The following is a 23,156-nucleotide window of genomic DNA, read 5'->3' as shown; positions in this document are numbered from 1 at the left end:
GCCCAAAAAATGTTCAGTTTTCAAAATTTAGGCTACTGTAAGTGGGACTGATTGTGTCCAGTATTGGCCAACGGGTCAACAGTCTCCTCTACTGGTGAAAAAGAGGAATCACATATTGAACGGTTTTACCCTGTTTCTGCCGTTTGCCTGTTGAACCAGTTTGCCATTTTAGTTATCCATCATATAAAGAGTATTTCCTAATCACTACATTGGGCTACAGTCTATGCCAGAGGTGCCAAACGTGGTCCTAGGGGGACCTGAAAAGTTTAAATCAACTTCCATTTTTAAAACACCTAATTCAGTTCTTATTCATACGTACATATATAAGAAAGATGAAGCTAAAATCAGGACGTTGGAACTTCAGGGCCAAGGGATGTCAATTTCTATTAAACGTTATTATATATATATATATATATATATATATATATATATATATATATATATATATATATATATATATATATATATATTAGCCTATATATATATATATATATATATATATATATATATATATATATATATATATATATATATAACAATTCAATTCATCTTTAATTGAATAGTGCTTTTACAAAGTATATTATGTTAAAGCAGGTTCACATAGAAGATTATAGTAAATTGAAAGTGTAGTGTAGTTTAATTTCAAGTTCAGTTTAATCAGTTCAGTGTGTTTTAATATTTACTGCTGAGAGTCCAAACAATGAACAGTAATTCATCCAAATAACACTTAAAACCGCTTTATTTCGTTAATATTTGTTCATCAACCATTGCTTTCATGTCACTTGCTATCATTCTCACTCATTTACGAGGCGTTTGCGGTGTCCTGTTACCATAGTTACAGTATGATGTGTAGAACGTCATTTAGAACGCGTTCCAGTGGAATACTTTTGGCTGTGCAGCTCAGAGAATCTTTTGTTGGTTTGTAATAGTTGCGGTCGATATTTCAGTTTCAACAAACAGCGAATTTTCATCAAAAATGTCTTGCTTTCTGTTTAGAAGAAAGAAAACTACGAAGGAAACACCTGAGGGTGAGTAAATAATGAGTGGAGAGCGGGAATGAAAGTACTGTTTATCATAAAAACTTATTTTTAGGTAATGTTTAAGACAGAAGTATTTTTGCTGTTGTTACAATTAGTGTAACTTACTAACTCATGTGCGGCCTATCAATGTAAGGTGATATTTTGAACCAGTGTAGAACAACTTCAAAATAACTAACACCTTATTAATTTTAAGTTTTTTAAGTAATTTTCTTATTTTAATTTTTTTAATTTTAAGTAATTTTAAGGTTCTCTCCAGGGACAGCATGCCAAACCTGCTATTATTATCAAGCAATATCTAAGTGTGAACTCTTGAATTTCTCATTTAGGTCTGGAGGAGGAGAGAAAGAAGGAGAGGGAGGAGGAGAAGAAAAAGGAGGAGAAAAAGAAAGAGAAGGAGGAGAAGGAAAAGAAAAAGAAGGAGGAGAGGAAAAAGAAAAGAAGCCGGATTGCTTCCTTCTTCAAATCAATGTTCTGCCTCTCTCTGGGTAATTCAACAGAAACATGCTATGATGATGAAAACTCATATTTACTTCTAGATACATTTTAGACTGTAATGCTTTAAATAAACTGTACTTTATTACCTGGTCTTAGAGTTTAATGTCTGCATGAAAATGACTGTGGACAATGTGTAAACTGCAATCATTTCTCTTTTAACAGATGTGGAGGAGAGTATAATGGTGGTGGAGGAGGACAAAAATCAGGGAGAAAACTTGGAGGAGGAGCAAAAAACACTCCCCATGTCAACAGAACAAAGTTCTGATGGTAAATCAACATATATACGTCTATATATATATCAATTTGTCACTAATGTTATAATAAAATTGTTATTCTAAATTGTTATTTTCTCCTCATCTGGAATTTAACATCCTCTGAATGTGTAAACTGCAATCATTTCTATTTTAACAGATAACGAAGAGGAGATCATGAAGGAGGAAGAGGAGAACTTGAAAGAAGAGGAGGAAAGAAAGATGAAGGAAAAAACTCTGAAAGAGAAAGAGACAATAAAAGAGGAGGAGGAGGAAATAAAGAGAATTAAGGTGGAGGAGAAGATGGTGCAGACAGAGGAAGAGGAGATGGAGGAGGTGAAAATCAAGAAGAGAAGGAGGAGGAGGATAATGAAAGAGGAGATAATACAGGAGGAGGAGAATATAATTGAGGAAGAGGAGGAGGAGGAGATGAGTGAGGAGGAGGACAAGAAAATTCAGGAAGAGAAGTGGAGGAACAAGAGACGGAGGAGGGGGAGAAGTCATGGAAAGAAACAGAAGGAGACGATAAAGGAGGGGAAGAAGAAAAAAGTTGTGAAAAAGAGGTCAAAGAAGGAAAGACAGAGGAGGAGATGGAAAAGTAAGAGAATGAATTTAGAGTGGATGAACAAAGAGGACGAGAAGATCAAGAAGGACTGGGAGGAGATATTGAAGGAGGAAGAGGAGTATGTTGGGTGTTATGTGAAGTCAGCATTACATGCTAAAGCACAGACTGTTTTGTTGCAGTGTGGGGGTGACGGACTGTATAAAGTGTTATAAAGGGCTGGGGGCTGACTTTCCTTGTTTTTGTTCAATGTTAAATAAACTGAATGCAAAACTCAAATACTGTCCTTGTCATTTTTTCACATGTTTTATTTTCACGCTTTCTCTCCTATTTATTCTGATAGAGGTGAAATAGTAATATGTGTTTGTTTAATGTTCAGCCACTTGAATAAAAAATGACAATCAACATCCTCATATTGTATTTAATTGAGGTTTAAATATTCAATTTTAGTGACATTTTATGCAGGAATTTGTGTGCTGCACTTGCTGCTGCTTTTTGACTCTTTGTATTTGATTATCTTTTTTATATACACGATTATGCCATCAAACTGTTGTGTTAACGTAATATCACATGAGTAATGTGATGTGGCTGTATATCGTCACTGGTGGGACACTAAGGCACAACACACGCCTCCCAGCAGTGCTGATATACAGCCACATCGCACTGCTATTTGTGTGATGTGGCTCATATATATATATAATTATAATATATATAATATAATTTCTCAATTTTATAAATAATAAATAGACATGATTTGATTTAAATTATCAAAAAGAAAAATGTAATTAAAAACCTCCTGCTATGCAACATGTTTCACAAAATTAAATAAAAAAAAAATACATCAATATTTATTGACTTGCAGTATTTTATCTCTACACATCTAGTTTCAGTGCTCAAAGTGTCAGATATTCAACTTGAAATGTCTCAGAATGGTTAAACCGGTCCTGTTTAAAACTGAATTAAACAAATCAGTTGCAATGTTCTTTTCTAAAACAAACATAACAAATAATCTAACAGACGTCTATGTGGCACAAAATACAAATTGTATCTGAATTTATATATCTTGGGGTTGAAATTGACTCAAAATTAACTTTTAAATCACAAATTAAAAAGATATGTAACTGTGTTAAATTTAATATCTCTAATTTCCGGTTCAAAAGGTCACATTTATCACTGCAGGCAGCAAAAATATTCATACATTCAATGATTTTTTTCCACATATAACCTACTGTCTAAGAAGCTGTTCATAGGCAAACAAAACAACACTAAAACCCACAGAGTCACTTTACAAACGGACAATTAAAATACTGGATAAAAAGCCTCTAAGACGTCATCATTGTAACATTTTACAAAAACATAAATTGTTAAGCTGGGAAAATATCATTAAGTATTCAAACATTTGTCTGATGTATAAAATCATTCATGGTCTGTCATCCCCACCTCTCAGTCAGTTTGTAAACATCAGGAACACCACACACAGAGCAACACGAGGGGCAGCCAGTATTGACTGTATTGTCCCACTCCGGAAAAATACCTTTGGTCAGGGTGCCTTTTCAGTTACAGCTGCACAGGAGGGGAATTCTGTCCCTGGCAGCATCACAGATTTAACCCCCTTTAATATGTTCAAAAAACATTTCAAAATCTGGTTAATAGAGAATCAGACCTGTCATCATTCTGATTAGATTGAAACTAGCATGTTTCCATTTGTGCCTACCATCTTAATGATTTGTTGTTTAAATGTGTTTCAACTATTTTTACTGTATCCCTATTACAAAATGTCTGTGTTTTAGTTTAATTTGTAATTATATAATTTTTTTATTAACATCTACATAACTATGTATATTTTAGTTCTTCTTAGCTATGTTTGATTGATTGTATAATTCTTGCAGGGCGACGTAGTGGCGCAGTAGGTAGTGCTGTCGCCTCACAGCAAAAAGGTCGCTGGGTCGTTGGTTCGATCCTTGGCTCAGTTGGTGTTTCTGTGTGGAGTTTGCATGTTCTTCCTGCGTTTGCGTGGGTTTCCTCCTGGTGCTCCGTTTTCCCCCACAGTCCAAAGACATGCAGTACAGGTGAATTGGGTAGGCAAAATTGTCCATAGTGTATGAGTGTGTGTGTGAATGTGGGTGTGGATGTTTCCCAGAGATGGGTTGCGGCTGGAAGGGCATCCGCTGCGTAAAAGAATGTGCTGGATAAGTTGGTGGTTATTCCACTGTGGCGACCCCGGGTTAATAAAGCGACTAAGCCGACAAGAAAATGAATGAATGAATGATTCTTGCATCGTTTTTTAGGTTGTTCAGAGAAAACAGATGAAAAATATCAAGTACATAAATATTCACAGCCTTTGCCTAGACCAGGGGTGGCCAACCCTGTTCCTGGAGAGCCACCTTCCAGCAGATTTCAGTTGCAACCCATATCAAACACACCTGCCTGTAATTATCATGTGATGTGTTCAGGTCCTAATTAATTGGTTCAGGTGTGTTTGATATGGGTTGCAACTGAAATCTACAGGAAAGTGGCTCTCCAGGAACAGGGTTGGCCATCTCTGGCCTAGACCTTCAAAATTGACCTCAGGTGCTCCTGTCTCCAATGATCATACTTATATATATTATATATATATAATTATATATATATTCTGGCTAATTCTGGTGAATTTGCAAAAATGCTAATTAAATGTACACTGTCTCTGACAAATAAACAAACATTTCTGGGGATTGCAAATTATGTAGCCAGAGCTACATATGGCTACATTTTGTGTTTAAAATGAATGCTTCGGGGCGATATGACGTCATTACTATTCTTGCACACCAGCTGACCACTTACCTCCATACGGATGGCTTCCCTGCTAAAACCAGTTCATCCAGTGGCTTGCCATGTCAGTGGACTTGAGATGAAAAGAGGAGTTGACCACGATGACGGGGTTCAAGTTCGGTGAAGAACAGTTCCAGAAAGTGTGTAAGACAAAAACAGAATCCAAAAAAGTTAAAATAAACAAGTAAATAACAGGGTGAGAATGTGGTAAAATCTAAAAACGTGCACTGTAAAACACAACGTATAGAATCTTCCTAATAAAATTGAGGTAACAGTTTGCACTCACTTCTTTAGGGTAGATTCTATCACAAATATTTGGGTAAATAGTATCTAAATGTAATAGTGGTAACATACCAGAAGAAATTAGGTAAGACCTAACTAATAATTCTAATTAGTAATTACTTCTAAACTTGAGTAACATTTACTCTACTTTTAGCAGCAACAGTTCCTCACTACCATAATACTAATAATAAATTAATTAGCCAATACAAATGATTACATAATGCTTATTTTGTAGAGGGTAAGTTTAGTAAAATTGTCAAGACACAGGAAATACTATTAATTGCATTTTTATTGAACAAATAATATAAAAACATTTTGAATAATTAATATAGAGATACATTTCAAGCAAAATACAGTGTTACAATGCATTACAGTGTTACATAAATCTTACATAATCACAGAAAAATAAAGAAAAGTCTAATAATGCCAAAACATGCATAATTTAAACAATTTAAACCTAACAACACAAACAATTTAAACAATTATGACAACACTCATCTGCTGGGTCCTTCTCTGCTGTGGGGCTGTGAATCACCAACAACCTCATGATTTCATTTGTGTGGCCTTCAAGTTCGACCTCCTGTTGAAAATAAAATAAAATATAATACATTTTTAATGTCAATTCAAGGAAACCAGCATAAAGTTTGAATAGTTGTTTTTATAGGGTCACACTTTACAATAAGGTCCATTAGTTAATGTTAATTATTGCATTTACTAACATGAACAAACAGTGAACAATACATTTACCACTGTATTAGTTCATGTTAGTTAACGTTAGTTAATGGAAATACAGTTGTTCATTGTTAGTTCATGTTAACTCATGGTGCATTAACTAATGTTGACAAGCATGGACTTGGATGTTAATAATGCATTAGCAAATGTTCAATTATGATTAATAAATGCTGTACAAGTGTTGTTCATGATTAGTTAATGTTAGTAAATGCATTAACTAATGAACCTTATTGTAAATTGTTACCTTTTATAGTTAATGTCAACTGTTTGAACACAAACAAGATTTCTGTTAATCAGCACTTCAATACAAAAACAGGAAACTAATTAAAATCAAACCAAAATTCTTCAAAGGTAAAATATAAATCAATGTAAAGTTAAAGGTAAAACAAATGAATGACAACTTAAGATATTTTTAATGATAAATGACAGATTTCTGTCCCTCCACTGAAGTCTATTCATCCAAAACTCTGACATAAACTTCATAAAGACATTTTACAATAAATTCATTTGAAGTGTTACATATAAATACTCAGCAGAAAATGTGATGAAGATTTAACATACACTCAAAAAACTTTTGCTGCTTGTTCAAACTATCTATTTAAAATGAGCTATAACAACAAAATCCTTGTGCGTTTTTGGAAACAACTTAATTATTTTATGTTTAGTCCACTTAAATTAACTTAATTTCATCATGTTGTCCCAACACAAATCGATTATGTGGAACCCAGAATTTTAAAAATAAATGCTGGGTTAAACACAATCGATTTTGTGTTGGGACAACATGATGAAATTAAGTTAATTTATTCATTTTTAACAAATTTAAGTGGATTGAACAAAACAATTAAGTTGTCCCCGAAAACGCACAAGAATTGTGTTGTTTCAGCTCATTTTAAATTAGTAGTTTGAACAAACAGCATCATTTTTAAATGTATTCTTTTGTTATCATGTAAACAATGATCAGCACCAGTAGGGTTCATTCTCGTCTCAGCTGCTTTAAAAAAGGTGTGTTCTTTGAGCAAGTATGTTTGTGCTTCTTTTTGTTCAGCATCAAAAGGTTTGCATGAACAGATTTTCACTTGAAGGACGAATAGGTCTTACAATAAAAACAAGTATGCTACCTAAATACTCTGACTATTTACAAAAAATTAGGTAAAATTAGGTAATTTTTCTTTTATTATTTCAGCTAATTGGATTGTATTACATATATTGTATTTAACATATATATATATATATAAACATATATATTATATATATAATATATATAAGTATGATCATTGGAGACAGGAGCACCTGAGGTCAATTTTGAAGGTCTAGGCCAGAGATGGCCAACCCTGTTCCTGGAGAGCCACTTTCCTGTAGATTTCAGTTGCAACCCATATCAAACACACCTGAACCAATTAATTAGGACCTGAACACCACATGATAATTACAGGCAGGTGTGTTTGATATGGGTTGCAACTGAAATCTGCTGGAAGGTGGCTCTCCAGGAACAGGGTTGGCCACCCCTGGTCTAGGCAAAGGCTGTGAATATTTATGTACTTGATATTTTTCAATAATTTGCAAAGATTTAAAACAAACATCTTTAACATTCTTATTTGGGAGTATTGTTTATAGAATTTGGAGAAAATAGAGATGACAAAATGTGTAAAAAGTGAATTTGTGTGAATTTTTTTGATTCTGTGTGTCTAAATCTCTGATTTCATTGTTTCTCTCCAGCTCTGTCATCCTCTAGGGGTCATCTGTTTACACAGCAAAATATGGGGACCCAAAACAACTCTATGGGTGTTAATTTCAACACTTTGAAAGTGTCTCATGGGGTCCACTCAAAACAGAGTTAAATCAACACTTTCAAAAGGGTTGGCACATTGACACCGAAGTAAGGGTTAATTTTAACTCTGGGCAGAGTTAAAAATGTAACTATATTTAACACCGCCTGGTAGTAATTTTTTTACTACAATATATTGTTATTTTATTCAACTCTCTTGAGTGTAAATATGGTAAAAAGGTAAAATAGACTGTAAATTACAAAAGAAAAAATATTTTATTTGAAAACATTCACCACTTCAACAATTCATTCAGTTTTTAAAATGCAACAATGTCAAATATGCTTTAAATGTTTTATTAGTACAGACAGTATCAACAAAATATGTATGACCAGTGCTCAAAAAGGCTGTTTCAGTCCTTTGGTCCAAACTTGATGTGTTATCAGAGCAATTTGAAAGTTCAATATAGCGTCACTCATAGTTTTCTCTGAACTCATAGTTTTCTTCTGAACTCATAGTTTTCTTGTAAAATTACATTTTAAACAACTTGGTGTGCAAATCTTTCACTTCGGGTGTTTCCTTGGTCCTCCATATCAAACACAGCAGTTTAAATGAAGGTATAAATGCTGGAAACTTGTGTGAAAACAAACTGGAGCTAGGAAATCTCATCAAGCATGTCCTGTGAATGAAGTGCTACCCAGCCACAGGATGACCTTTTTATCCATGACGATGTAGCAGCTGCTGATCGCTCGTCTGGTGGTTCCTGATGCACGGATATAGGGTGATGCTCATCTAAGAACTCTTCAAGACTCCAGCATGGCTAAGAAAAATGTTTGAAAACAAATTGCAATCAAATTCTATGATATATTTAAAAGAACATTTAAAGTAAATAAAACATTCAAGAAATCTAAACTCACCTTTTGAAAATCTTCATGATGATCCACAACTTGACTCTCCCAGCTGTTTGAGGTGACAGGATATGGAAAAGTAGAAAAAACACATACATCACTGTTGGATCTCCAAAAACAATTAGGTTAACCACTATGACTAGAACTGGAAAAACAGGCAGCTGTCTGTCCAGAATCCTGAATTTAACACAACACTTGGAGCAAAATTTAGAGGAGCTTAAAATCTTTTATATCATTTAGTGATGCTGACTTCCCCAAAATATTGGCCACAGTGTAAAAAAATATTCATAAACTTCATAAACAACAGTTTTCTGTAAGCGTGTGCGTGCGTGCGTGTGTGCGCGTGTGCATGTTTCTTTACCAGATTCAACTTGTTAGGCCCTTTCAGGTCCAGTATTGACGCCACCTTTCCTGGAGTCTAGCAGATGTTTCAGGTCCAAATATAATCTAAAATATTAGGATAAGCAGAAGAGGAAAAGTGCAAAGTAAAGAGCAAAACATTATTTAAGTAACAGTTCACCCACAATACAAAACTTATCGCCTTCATGTCATTTGTTATTCTCTAATGCTCTAATACCCTCTCAGCTTATGTGAAACAAATACAGAACTTTATCAAACATACCTTCATTATTATTATTACCACATATGACCAAGAAGGTGTGCTTGGTCATTTCACCAACTCTGGAAATACACCATCCATCTCTAATTAGCCACCGTCACAGGGTCTTGTGTTATTGTATAGAGAACTGTGGCTGTTAAAAAAACAACAAAAAATTAGTATCTAACACATATGCATAACCTTCAGATAAAAAGGAGAGATGAACATCACAAAGTATGCCTCACACTTTTTCAGATATCTTTTGATTCAGATGTTGATTATTGATAACAAATCTACAAATGAAACCTGTATCATCATTAGGCTGCTCAAATATGAATCAGTTGATTCATTTTACAGACAGGTGGCTGTTTACAACGCACTAAATTGTCTTTAATAAAAAGAAAATGTTGTGTACAGTGCATGCTAAGTTTAGCCTATAGTTTTAAGCACAATATCATGCGGGAGAAAAAGCTTGACTAAGATGTTCCTGACTACATAAATAGCCTAACTTACTAACGTCAGACATCCCGAGTTGGGAAAAGTCATTTTCGGGGGATACAGAGTTGATTTGCGGGAGGTAGCGGGAGAGATGAGTACCTGAAGAGCAATAGGATGAGTTGCGCGCGACGTACCTGAAGAGCGGTGGGGGTGACTTGCGCGCGACGTACCTGAAGAGCGGTGGGGGTGACTTGCGCGCGACGTACCTGAAGAGCGGTGGGGGTGACTTGCGCGCGACGTACCTGAAGAGCTGGGAGGGATGCGGTGGAGAGGGGTGTGCAAAGTGTTTAATGACCGGGCGGGAGACGCGCGATTTCCGGGAGATTATCATTCATTTGCGGGCATCTACTTGGGCATCTGGGAGTCTCTGTGCATTTGCGGGATAACGTTAACGTTAGTCCCGCAACTTCCGAGAGACTTCTGTAACCTTAAATGTCTGAGAAAGTGCAAACGCGGTCATTTAAAGACATTAATGTTAACATTCCGACTTTAATGGTTGTCAACACTTAATATAATTCAAGCGTACGTTATCACGCGAGTCTATGGACTAACGGTATATGGACGGCCACGAATGAACCAGTTTAAAAGGGCCGCGGTGTTTAAAATAACTAAATTAACGTACACGAATAACAAAAAAATCGTATGTTTTAGTCAGGAAGCCTTTTACAAGTAAGCATATGTTCATTTACTCACCAGATATGTTTTAGAAACTCTCCAGAGCGTATGGAAACCGTCCTGTGTTGCCGTTAGCATCCGGGCAGAGTAGGCTAGGCTGCTCCGGGGATTCCCTCGCTAGTTTGCTTCGAATTAAAGGAGAAGTGTCGATTTTATTTTACAGATGGGTAACAACGCACAAAATGGCATTAAGCGTGACAGAAATGCGTTGAACATGTACATTTGATGTTTTTATGCACTATGTATGTGTGAGCATATATAAAAACATTCTTGAAAAGAAGTGAATAGTAATGCAGTTAAGCTAAGTTAGATACACAAACGACCATGAATGAACCGCAGAAGATTAAAATTGTCACTCCATTCTAAAGTTATTAACTTAACAATATGTTTACAACTGTATTTCCTCAAAGAAAGTCAGTAAAATACCAACATTTAGGTAGTTTGACTCACCAGTTGCTGTTCTAAACCTCAGATGGAAAATGGCGTCTGGAAAATTCTTCAGTGACTGGGGCTGCATGAATTCCCGGATGTTGAAAATAACACCACCAAGTGTAGAAAAGATAACTCCTTGATTTCGCACTGAATAAAATCAATTCTAACTCTTATTATATTCATTTATCAAAATCTAACTCTTTAACGTCAACACTTTACTCTGAAATGCTTCAACACCGAGAATTTAACTCAGATGAATTTGCTGTGTAAGGAACTTCAGTGTTCAGTGTGTCTGGATGTGTTCACTGATCCAGTCAGCACTCCATGTGGACACCACTTCTGTAAGAGCTGCCTGAACAAGAGCTGGGAGAACAGTCAGGTCTGCAGATGTCCATTGTGCAGAGAAAGATTCAGTGACAAACCCAGTTTTAAGATCAACCCTGGACTTGGAGAGTTTGCTCAACGCTTTAAGCAAAGGTTAAGCCTGCGAATATCTGAGGTCCTCTGTGACATCTGTGATGGGAGAAAGATGAAAGCCTTGAAGTCCTGTCTGGTGTGTCAGACTTCTTACTGTGAAACTCACCTGGAGCCTCATCAAAGGGTCCTGAACTTCATGAAACACAAACTGATGGAGCCTGTGATAAATATAAAACACTATATATGCCAGAAACACGAGAGACCTCTGGAGCTGTTCTGTAGAGATGATCAGATGTGTGTTTGTGTGTTTTGCACTGATGGAGACCACAAGACTCACAACACTGTTCCTATACAAGAGGAGATCAAAGTGAAGAAGGTATGAGTTACTAGCAGCTTACTTCAGTAACAAGATGTTTTGGCAGAAAATGGAAAAATTCATGCAGAGAATTAAAATATTGGTATATTTCGGTCTGTCTATAGATTCAGATGATGAAGACTCAGAGAGACATGCAGCAGATGATTGATGAAAGAATCAAGAAGATTCAAGACATCAAACACTCAGCAGACCTCAGAAAGGTAAGTTGAAATGTTCAACATTTGATGGATAATGTTTAAATTTTTCTTCTTTAAACTAAAATATTTTCCAGGAAAGCACAGCAAGAGAGAAAACGTCCACTGTTGAGCTCTTCAGTGATCTGCAGCGCTCCATTGAGAGATGTCAGGCCGAGCTGCTAGAGATGATGGAGGAGAAGCAGAAAGCAGCAGAGAAACAGGATGAAGAGCTGATTCAAGAGCTGCAGCAGGAAATCAACGAGCTGAAGATGAGAAACTCTGATTTGGATCATCTCTTACACACTGAGGATCACCTCCAGCTCCTGGAGGTCAGTGTCTCTCTGTCTGCTCACATCACAGGACAACACTCACACTCCTCCAGCTGAATGATTTCTTCTCTCTCCTGCTGTAGATTTACCCATCCATATGCAGCCCACCAAACATTAAGAACTGGCCTGAAACCAGTATGAGCACTGATGTGAGCGTGGAGACTCTGAGGAGAGCTCTGACTCAACTGCAGGGAACTCTGAATGAGAAAGTCAGCAAAACTGGTAGGTCACTATCATATACAGAACCCATATAATTTGACAAGTAATTGTTAGAGTTAGAGATTATAAAATATATACATATGATGCACATATATAAATCTTGTTCACAAAAATCCTAAAATCAGATTATTGTGTTTTATGATTGACTTACCATTACAGTGTTGAGGAGGATGCAGCAGTATGCAGGTACAATGTCTGATTTTCACTTTGCTCATACTGTAAACAATACATGAACAGTAGTACTTTACATTTAACCCTCTATGGCGTGATTTTTTTGTTTCAGGAGGAAATAAATATTTCGTACTAATTTTTGCGTGCTTGGGGGTCCCTTATAATAAATCAACGATAAAATGTGCTCCCCCTAGCTCCCCTAGGGGGACCCTAGCTCCTCCCCAGGTTTGTTTAATCAGGGTTAAAGAAAAACTGTGCTGAACTGGGGCTTTTTACAAGTTTAATTAGCATGGAAACAGCTATTGTGACTCTTCAAGCTCGCTGTCATAAGGAATGCGCCTCACTGCTCAACTTCGTTTTTATAAAATGTTTCAACATCCATTTCCTGTAAGTAATAGTTGACAGTAAAACACGAAATCTATATTTTGCTTATAACTGTACATTTCTGGACATTTCCATCCTTAGGTTCTTATTTCTTACTTCTTCTTTACATATCCATGCATATCACACATATTTTAACATAAAGATAATCAAATTTAAACATGCTAAAAAGTGAAATCTATCATACATTCTGCTAGCAGTGTGCCCAAGCAGATTATGGTCTCAAAAATGGCTCTTTTGCCCCCAATGGACAGGTAAAATCTACACCCACCTCAAAATTCATTGGTCACAAACTTATTATCAGAGTTTTTTTTTTTTTTTTTTTTTGTGAGTTGTTTGTGGGTCAAAAATCTGGTTTGTTGCCTGAGGGCAAAACCATGCCATAGAGGGTTAACTTATCAAATGTATTAGGAGATTTGCATTGTGAAGATATGATTCATGTTCTATGATCTCCTTTTCAGTTGATGTGACTCTGGATCCCGATACAGCTCATCAAAAACTGATACTCTCTGATGACGGGAAGCAAGTGAGCACTGGGGACACTAAACAAAAGGTCCCAAACAACCTAGAAAGGTTTGATAAGTGTATCTGTGTTCTGGGAAAAGAGGGCTTCCTGACAGGGAGATTTTATTTTGAGGTTCAGATGAAGGGAAAGACAGAGTGGACTTTAGGAGTGGCCAGAGAATTGATTAACAGGAAGGGGAAAATCACAGTGGGTCCTCAGGATGGATACTGGGCTGTGGGTCTGAGGAATGAGAATGAATATTGGGCTTATGCTGCTCCAGCTGTCCGTCTGTCTGTAAGAGAGAAACCACAGAAGGTCGGTGTGTTTGTGGATTATGAAGACGGTCTGGTCTCATTCTATGATGTGGAGTCCAGATCTCACATCTACTCTTTCACCGGTCAGTCTTTCATCAATAGACTTTACCCATATTTTTGCCCCTTTCCTAATGATATCTGTAAAAATTCAGCATCAATGAACATCTCACCTGTTAACTGCAGTGGATGATTAAATAGACCGGAAATGAAATGCACATTGAAAACAAAGGATTGCTAGACTTATTTATCAGAAATTAATATTTCCTGAATTAAATTTCACATCTAATTTGCTCATTAGACACAGGAGACTACTACTTTTATATTTTTAATTCTACTTATTAAATTCTACATAACATAAAATGTGAACATTTGCAGTTTGACAGTGTCCTGTACATTATTGCAGACTTACTGAATCATTAGGAATAATCCAGGATGCAAAATATTCACACATGACTGAAATAATAAAATCCTGGGTCCTTTCCTTACAATTTTTAGTGAATTATGAAAACTGTACAATGCTTTGATGATTCCAACTCAAGTGAACAACAGTGGCCATATTATTATTACAGCGGCAAATTATTGATTAATAAAGACTTTTTTCCACATGCAATAACCCAGTTAAACTCTGCAGGACATAGGCCCTCCAGGACAGAGTTTCCCCACCCCTGCAATAACCTGTGTAGCATGTTGTACTTGCAACATGGATGCTTGTGTATTTAATGTGTAACTATAGGTTGCTATTAAGTCTAAACTGTAGACATCTCAGTCGGTGAGATTGTATATAATGTGTATGTGTGTTTGTGGTATACAGTAAGCTTACAAAACAATTCAATAAAATTACAGAACACAAAACAGTGGAATAAATGTGAGTATTACTTTAATTTGAGGTTTTGTACACAATATGGAGACGATTCAATCTTTACTAGCTATTGTGCTGTTGTACTGAGCTTGCTTCAAAGAGTTAGGACTCCAACAATCCATGATTATAATTAATTTTATAACAACAACAACAAAAAACAGTGAACTTTGAGTTTGTGTATTACAATATCATGTTGTTCTGAAAACAGTAAGAATTCATATTTATAATGATATTAAATATGCTTTAATTTAATCTCCTTAAAACAAAGCCTAAATACACCTGATACAGGGTCAAAGTCTGATGTGTTTCAGACAAAATGGTTCTCAGTAGACTTTAATGTGTTTAATGCTTTTAAAAACAACCAAATAATAAAATACCAATATGTGCTGAGGCTTTTTAAAGTTGTGATATTCATTTCTAGGTAAGTTGCCGTATTTTACTTGCAGTAATGTGTATGTAAATATGGGTTCATGGACCGTTTAGAACGTGTTTGGTCCGTATTTGCTTTGTGTGTAAGTTATAGGAAGTTATATGAGTTACAGGAAGTTACAATGCTCCTGTACAGGAGGAGATTAAAGACAAGTAAAGACATTTATTTTTATATTCTTGGTTTAAATACTCCAACTACACCACATACATCAGTCTACAATGAAATATTATTCAGTCCATGTATAAATTACAAAAGTGGAGCATTTAAAGACATATTCATCTGAAAGGAATATATACAGTGCTGTATGCAGCTGCTGTTTGTTGAATAATGAAGACATATACTATACTGTTTTATAATTAATAAAATGTATGTGTTTCCTCATTAAAGAATGTCTTATTGAATAATTATTTAATACCAAGATATTTTATAGCCATATGTAGCCTGCAACTATCAGTGTAAGAAAACACTGCAGTCACATTCATCATGCTTTGGATAAAACTCCATGCAAATAAATGTATCATTAAATATTTATTTTATTCATGTGATTAACTGAACTTGATTTTTAAATCTTCTGAATTATTATTTTTATTTCATTTTTTAAATAATAATGCTAAATAATAATGCTCAAATGATACTGAGCATGCAAAAAGAAACATTTCTTATCACTCAGTATTTTTAATTATGTCATTTTAAATGTTACTTTACCTTTTTATCTTTGTACAAAAAGGAGACAATATCTTAAAAAATTAAAAATATAAATCTTGAAAAACTCTGGTTTAGAGTCTCTAATTAATTCATTGTGGTGAGTCATTTATGATTTACAGGAAGCTTCTAGAACAAGTATTTTAATTATAATATCTTTCTGGAATTTGTGTATTAAAAATGTTCGTAGTTTATACTGGCATTACAGTTGTAATAAATGTGTGCATATAAAAATCAAGGAGGAATTGTGTGACTCAGAACACATGGCAATTACAGTTTGACCTGACCAGAAAGGGGCTGCTTAATGTCACAGGTCAAGCTGTACCATTAGGACTTGTTTAACAATCGTAAACAGTTCCATGATTCACAGCTTTAAAAAATGCCCAAAAAATGTTCAGTTTTCAAAATTTAGGCTACTGTAAGTGGGACTGATTGTGTCCAGTATTGGCCAACAGGTCAACAGTCTCCTCTACTGGTGAAAAAGAGGAATCACATATTGAACGGTTTTACCCTGTTTCTGCCGTTTGCCTGTTGAACCAGTTTGCCATTTTAGTTATCCATCATATAAAGAGTATTTCCTAATCACTACATTGGGCTACAGTCTATGCCAGAGGTGCCAAACGTGGTCCTAGGGGGACCTGAAAAGTTTAACTCAACTTCCATTTTTAAAACACCTAATTCAGGTCTTATTCATACGTACATAAATAAGAAAGATGAAGCTAAAATCAGGACGTTGGAACTTCAGGGCCAAGGGATGTCAATTTCTATTAAACGTCATTATATATATATATATATATATATATATATATATATATATATATATATATATATATATATATATATATATATATATATATATATATACAATTCAATTAATCTTTAATTGAATAGTGCTTTTACAAAGTATATTATGTTAAAGCAGGTTCACATAGAAGATTATAGTAAATTGAAAGTGTAGTGTAGTTTAATTTCAAGTTCAGTTTAATCAGTTCAGTGTGTTTTAATATTTACTGCTGAGAGTCCAAACAATGAACAGTAATTCATCCAAATAACACTTAAAACCGCTTTATTTCGTTAATATTTGTTCATCAACCATATTTGCTTTCAAGTCACTTGCTATCATTCTCACTCATTTACGAGGCGTTTGCGGTGTCTTGTTACCATAGTTACAGTATGATGTGTAGAACGTCATTTAGAACGCGTTCCAGTGGAATACTTTTGGCTGTGCAGCTCAGAGAATCTTTTGTTGGTTTGTGATAGTGGCGGTCGATATTTCAGTTTCAACAAACAGCGAATTTTCATCAAAAATGTCTTGCTTTCTGTTTAGAAGAAAGAAAACTACGAAGGAAACACCTGAGGGTGAGTAAATAATGAGTGGAGAGCGGGAATGAAAGTACGTTTGTCATAAAAACTTATTTTTAGGTAATGTTTAAGACAGAAGTATTTTTGCTGTGGTTACAATTAGTGTAACTTACTAAATCATGTGCGGCCTATCAATGTCAGGTGATATTTTGAACCAGTGTAGAACAACTTCAAAATAACTAACACCTTATTAATTTTAAGTTTTTTTAAGTAATTTTAAGGTTTTCTCCTGGGACAGCATGCCAAACCTGCTAATATTATCAAGCAATATCAAAGTGTGAACTCTTGAATTTCTCTTTTAATAGGTCTGGAGGAGGAGGAGAGAAAGAAGGAGGAGAAAAAGAAGGTGAAGGAGGAGAAGGAGAAGAAAAAGAAGGAGGAGAGGAAAAAGAAAAGAAGCCGGATTGCTTCCTTCTTCAAATCAATGTTCTGCCTCTCTCTGGGTAATTCAACAGATACATGTTATGATGATGAAAACTCATATTTACTTCTAGATACATTTTAGACTGTAATGCTTTAAATAAACTGTACTTTATTACCTGGTCTTAGAGTTTAACGTCTGCATGAAAATGACTGTGGACAATGTGAAAACTGCAATCATTTCTCTTTTAACAGATGTGGAGGAGAGTATAATGGTGGTGGAGGAGGAGGACAAAAATCAGGGAGAAAACTTGGAGGAGGAGCAAAAAACACTCCCCATGTCAACAGAACAAAGTTCTGATGGTAAATCAACATATATACGTCTATATAAATATCAATTTGTCACTAATGTTATTAATAAAATTGTTATTCTAAATTGTTATTTTCTCCTCGTCTGGAATTTAACATCCTCTGAATGTGTAAACTGCAATCATTTCTATTTTAACAGATTTTGAAGAACACATCATGAAGGAGGAAGAGGAGAACTTGAAAGAAGAGGAGGAAAGAAAGATGAAGGAAAAAACTGTGAAAGAGAAAAAGACAATAAAAGAGGAGGAGGAGGAAATGGAGAGAATTAAGGTGGAGGAGAAGATGGTGCAGACAGAGGAAGAGGAGATGGAGGAGGTGAAAATCAAGAAGAGAAGGAGGAGGAGGATAATGAAAGAGGAGATAATACAGGAGGAGGAGAATATAATTGAGGAAGAGGAGGAGGAGATGAGTGAGGAGGAGGACAAGAAAATTCAGGAAGATAAGTGGAAGAACAAAAGATGGAGGAGGGGGAGAAGTCATGGAAAGAAACAGAAGGAGACGATAAAGGAGGGGAAGAAGAAAAAGGTTGTGAAAAAGAGGTCAAAGAAGGAAAGACAGAGGAGGAGATGGAAAAGTAAGAGAATGAATTTAGAGTGGATGAACAAAGAGGACGAGAAGATCAAGAAGGATTGGGAGGAGATATTGAAGGAGGAAGAGGAGTATGTTGGGTGTTATGTGAAGTCAGCATTACATGCTAAAGCACAGACTGTTTTGTTGCAGTGTGGGGGTGACGGACTGTATAAAGTGTTATAAAGGGCTGGGGGCTGACTTTCCTTGTTTTTGTTCAATGTTAAATAAACTGAATGCAAAACTCAAATACTGTCCTGGTCATTTTTTCACATGTTTTATTTTCACGCTTTCTCTCCTTTTTATCCTGATAGATGTGAAATAGTGATATGTGTTTGTTTAATGTTCAGCCACTTGAATAAAAAATGACAATCAACATCCTCATATTGTATTTAATTGAGGTTTAAATATTCAATTTTAGTGACATTTTATGCAGGAATTTGTGTGCTGCACTTGCTGCTGCTTTTTGACTCTTTGTATTTGATTATCTTTTTTATATACACAATTATGCCATCAAACTGTTGTGTTAACGCAATATCACATGAGTAATGTGATGTGGCTGTATATCGTCACTGGTGGGACACTAAGGCACAACACACGCCTCCCAGCAGTGCTGATATACAGCCACATCGCACTGCTATTTGTGTGATGTGGCTCATATATATATATATATAATTATAATAAATATAATATAATTTCTCAAATTTATAAATAATAAATAGACATGATTTGATTTAAATTATCAAAAAGAAAAATGTAATTAAAAACCACCTGCTATGCAACATGTTTCACAAAATTAAATAAAAAAAAAATACATCAATATTTATTGACTTGCAGTATTATATCTCTACACATCTAGTTTCAGTGCTCAAAGTGTCAGATATTCAACTTTAAATGTCTCAGAATGGTTAAACCGGTCCTGTTTAAAACTGAATTAAACAAATCAGTTGCAATGTTCTTTTCTAAAACAAACATAACAAATAATCTAACAGACGTCTATGTGGCACAAAATACAAATTGTATCTGAATTTATATATCTTGGGGTTGAAATTGACTCAAAATTAACTTTTAAATCACAAATTAAAAAGATATGTAACTGTGTTAAATTTAATATCTCTAATTTCCGGTTCAAAAGGTCACATTTATCACTTCAGGTAGCAAAAATATTCATGCATTCAATGATTTTTTTCACATATAACCTACTGTCTAAGAAGCTGTTCACAGGCAAACAAAACAACACTAAAACCCACAGAGTCACTTTACAAACGGACAATTAAAATACTGGATAAAAAGCCTCTAAGACGTCATCATTGTAACATTTTACAAAAACATAAATTGTTAAGCTGGGAAAATATCATTAAGTATTCAAACATTTGTCTGATGTATAAAATCATTCATGGTCTGTCATCCCCACCTCTCAGTCAGTTTGTAAACATCAGGAACACCACACACAGAGCAACACGAGGGGCAGCCCGTATTGACTATTGTCCCACTCCGGAAAAATACTTTTGGTCAGGGTGCCTTTTCAGTTACAGCTGCACAGGAGGGGAATTCTGTCCCTGGCAGCATCACAGATTTAACCGCCTTTAATATGTTCAAAAAACATTTAAAAATCTGGTTAATAGAGAATCAGACCTGTCATCTTTCTGATTAGATTGAAACTAGCATGTTTCCATTTGTGCCTACCATATTAATGATTTGTTGTTTAAATGTGTTTCAACTATTTTTACTGTATCCCTATTACAAAATGTCTGTGTTTTAGTTTAATTTGTAATTATATAATTTTTTTATTAACATCCACATAACTATGTATATTTTAGTTCTTCTTAGCTATGTTTGATTGATTGTATAATTCTTGCAGGGCGACGCAGTAGGTAGTGCTGTCGCCTCACAGCAAAAAGGTCGCTGGGTCGTTGGTTCGATCCTTGGCTCAGTTGGTGTTTCTGTGTGGAGTTTGAATGTTCTTCCTGCGTTTGCGTGGGTTTCCTCCTGGTGCTCCGTTTTCCCCCACAGTCCAAAGACATGCAGTACAGGTGAATTGGGTAGGCAAAATTGTCCATAGTGTATGAGTGTGTGTGTGAATGTGGGCGTGGATGTTTCCCAGAGATGGGTTGCGGCTGGTAGGGCATCCGCTGCGTAAAAAAATGTGCTGGATAAGTTGGTGGTTATTCCACTGTGGCGACCCCGGGTTAATAAAGCGACTAAGCCGACAAGAAAATGAATGAATGAATAATTCTTGCATCGTTTTTTAGGTTGTTCAGAGAAAACAGATGAAAAATAGCCTTCTGGCTAATTCTGGTGAATTTGCAGAAATGCTAATTAAATGTACACTGTCTCTGACAAATAAACAAACATTTCTGGGGATTGCAAATTATGTAGCCAGAGCTACATATGGCTACATTTTGTGTTTAAAATGAATGCTTCGGGTCGATATGACGTCATTACTATTCTTGCACACCAGCTGACCACTTACCTCCATACGGATGGCTTCCCTGCTAAAACCAGTTCATCCAGTGGCTTGCCATGTCAGTGGACTTGAGACGAAAAGAGGAGTTGACCACGATGACGGGGTTCAAGTTCGGTGAAGAACAGTTCCAGAAAGTGTGTAAGACAAAAACAGAATCCAAAAAAGTTCAAATAAACAAGTAAATAACAGGGTGAGAATGTGGTAAAATCTAAAAACGTGCACTGTAAAACACAACCTATAGAATCTTCCTAATAAAATTGAGGTAACAGTTTGCACTCACTTCTTTAGGGTAGATTCTATCACAAATATTTGGGTAAATAGTATCTAAATGTAATAGTGGTAACATACCAGAAGAAATTAGGTAAGACCTAACTAATAATTCTAATTAGTAATTACTTCTAAACTTGAGTAACATTTACTCTACTTTTAGCAGCAACAGTTCCTTACTACCGTAATACTAATAATAAATTAATTAGCCAATACAAATGATTACATAATGCTTATTTTGTAGAGGGTAAGTTTAGTAAAATTGTCAAGACACAGGAAATACTATTAATTGCATTTTTATTGAACAAATAGTATAAAAACATTTTGAATAATTAATATAGAGATACATTTCAAGCAAAATACAGTGTTACAATGCATTACAGTGTTACATAAATCTTACATAATCACAGAAAAATAAAGAAAAGTCTAATAATGCCAAAACATGCATAATTTAAACAATTTAAACCTAACAACACAAACAATTTAAACAATTATGACAACACTCATCTGCTGGCTCCTTCTCTGCTGTGGGGCTGTGAATCACCAACAACCTCATGATTTCATTTGTGTGGCCTTCAAGTTCGACCTCCTGTTGAAAATAAAATAAAATATAATACATTTTTAATGTCAATTCAAGGAAACCAGCATAAAGTTTGAATAGTTGTTTTTATAGGGTCACACTTTACAATAAGGTTCATTAGTTAATGTTAATTATTGCATTTACTAACATGAACAAACAGTGAACAATACATTTACCACTGTATTAGTTCATGTTAGTTAACGTTAGTTAATGAAAATACAGTTGTTCATTGTTAGTTCATGTTAACTCAGGGTGCATTAACTAATGTTGACAAGCATGGACTTGGATGTTAATAATGCATTAGCAAATGTTCAATTATGATTAATAAATGCTGTACAAGTGTTGTTCATGATTAGTTAATGTTAGTAAATGCATTAACTAATGAACCTTATTGTAAATTGTTACCTTTTATAGTTAATGTCAACTGTTTGAACACAAACAAGATTTCTGTTAATCAGCACTTCAATACAAAAACAGGAAACTAATTAAAATCAAACCAAAATTCTTCAAAGGTAAAATATAAATCAATGTAAAGTTAAAGGTAAAACAAATGAATCACAAATTAAGATATTTTTAATGATAAATGACAGATTTCTGTCCCTCCACTGAAGTCTATTCATCCAAAACTCTGACATAAACTTCATAAAGACATTTTACAATAAATTCATTTGAAGTGTTACATATAAATACTCAGCAGAAAATGTGATGAAGATTTAACATACACTCAAAAAACTTTTGCTGCTTGTTCAAACTATCTATTTAAAATGAGCTATAACAACAAAATTCTTGTGCGTTTTTGGAAACAACTTAATTATTTTATGTTTAGTCCACTTAAATTAACTTAATTTCATCATGTTGTCCCAACACAAATCGATTATGTGGAACCCAGAATTTTAAAAATAAATGCTGGGTTAAACACAATCGATTTTGTGTTGGCACAACATGATGAAATTAAGTTAATTTATTCATTTTTAACAAATTTAAGTGGATTGAACAAAACAATTAAGTTGTCCCCAAAAACGCACAAGAATTGTGTTGTTTCAGCTCATTTTAAATTAGTAGTTTGAACAAACAGCATCATTTTTAAATGTATTCTTTTGTTATCATGTAAACAATGATCAGCACCAGTAGGGTTCATTCTCGTCTCAGCTGCTTTAAAAAAGGTGTGTTCTTTGAGCAAGTATGTTTGTGCTTCTTTTTGTTCAGCATCAAAAGGTTTGCATGAACAGATTTTCACTTAAAGGACGAATAGGTCTTACAA

At 34.9% G+C, this 23,156-nt stretch overlaps 2 protein-coding genes and 2 long non-coding RNA genes across 7 annotated transcripts in view; 3 read left to right on the top strand and 1 right to left on the bottom strand.

Moving 5' to 3' along the window:
* The window catches only part of LOC147843062 (uncharacterized), an 812,539-nt gene that overhangs the window by 155,832 nt on the left and 633,551 nt on the right, over positions 1-23,156 (top strand). The window lies entirely within an intron of this gene.
* Positions 850-18,831, top strand: LOC147843069 (uncharacterized). Of its 3 annotated transcripts, XM_087260737.1 has the most exons (7): positions 850-1,028; positions 1,367-1,525; positions 1,698-1,802; positions 1,947-2,335; positions 17,614-17,728; positions 17,901-18,008; positions 18,154-18,831. In XM_087260737.1, the coding sequence occupies exons 1-7, from the start codon at positions 977-979 to the stop codon at positions 18,765-18,767; spliced, it is 1,542 nt and encodes a 513-aa protein (XP_087116863.1). In that variant the 5' UTR covers positions 850-976; the 3' UTR covers positions 18,768-18,831. The 3 variants fall into 3 exon arrangements, with proteins under 3 accessions (XP_087116863.1, XP_087116865.1, XP_087116864.1); XM_087260739.1 differs by lacking the exons at positions 850-1,028; positions 1,367-1,525; positions 1,698-1,802; positions 1,947-2,335 and adding an exon at positions 17,083-17,297 and having other exon boundaries at positions 17,591-17,728; XM_087260738.1 differs by lacking the exons at positions 850-1,028; positions 1,367-1,525; positions 1,698-1,802; positions 1,947-2,335 and adding an exon at positions 17,123-17,282 and having other exon boundaries at positions 17,591-17,728.
* LOC147843070 (zinc-binding protein A33-like) lies at positions 7,880-14,796 on the top strand. 2 transcript variants are annotated; one of them, XM_087260736.1, is made up of 7 exons: positions 7,880-7,920; positions 11,316-11,837; positions 11,942-12,037; positions 12,109-12,342; positions 12,426-12,564; positions 12,721-12,747; positions 13,575-14,796. In XM_087260736.1, exons 2-7 carry the CDS (start codon positions 11,574-11,576, stop codon positions 14,120-14,122), a joined length of 1,308 nt encoding a protein of 435 aa, XP_087116862.1. In that variant the 5' UTR covers positions 7,880-7,920; positions 11,316-11,573; the 3' UTR covers positions 14,123-14,796. The 2 variants fall into 2 exon arrangements, with proteins under 2 accessions (XP_087116862.1, XP_087116861.1); XM_087260735.1 differs by lacking the exon at positions 7,880-7,920 and having other exon boundaries at positions 11,116-11,837.
* On the bottom strand, positions 8,274-11,119 carry LOC147843071 (uncharacterized). The gene is made up of 6 exons (XR_015495472.1): positions 11,063-11,119; positions 10,631-10,737; positions 9,464-9,593; positions 9,203-9,288; positions 8,851-8,893; positions 8,274-8,753 (listed from the first exon to the last, which is right to left on the bottom strand). It is a non-coding gene; the product is annotated as an uncharacterized LOC147843071 (long non-coding RNA).

The sequence above is a fragment of the Danio rerio genome, chromosome 7 (genome assembly GCF_052040795.2).
Source record: "Danio rerio strain M-AB ecotype USA chromosome 7, GRCz13ab, whole genome shotgun sequence".
Classification (NCBI taxonomy): domain Eukaryota; kingdom Metazoa; phylum Chordata; class Actinopteri; order Cypriniformes; family Danionidae; genus Danio; species Danio rerio.
Note: the sequence above shows the minus strand (reverse complement) of the source record. Positions and strands in the feature narration are given on the sequence as shown.

Coding starts and splice junctions, on each gene's coding strand:
- LOC147843070 (XM_087260735.1), top strand. CDS start 11,298: ATGAATTTGCTGTGTAAGGAACTTCAGTGTTCAGTGTGTCTGGATGTG. Junction 12,343..12,425: donor ATCACCTCCAGCTCCTGGAG/GTCAGTGTCTCT, acceptor CTCCTGCTGTAG/ATTTACCCATCCATATGCAG. Junction 12,565..12,720: donor TGAGAAAGTCAGCAAAACTG/GTAGGTCACTAT, acceptor TTACCATTACAG/TGTTGAGGAGGATGCAGCAG.
- LOC147843069 (XM_087260737.1), top strand. CDS start 977: ATGTCTTGCTTTCTGTTTAGAAGAAAGAAAACTACGAAGGAAACACCT. Junction 2,336..17,613: donor AGGAGGGGAAGAAGAAAAAA/GTTGTGAAAAAG, acceptor GAGGAGAGAAAG/AAGGAGGAGAAAAAGAAGGT. Junction 18,009..18,153: donor AACAGAACAAAGTTCTGATG/GTAAATCAACAT, acceptor CTATTTTAACAG/ATTTTGAAGAACACATCATG.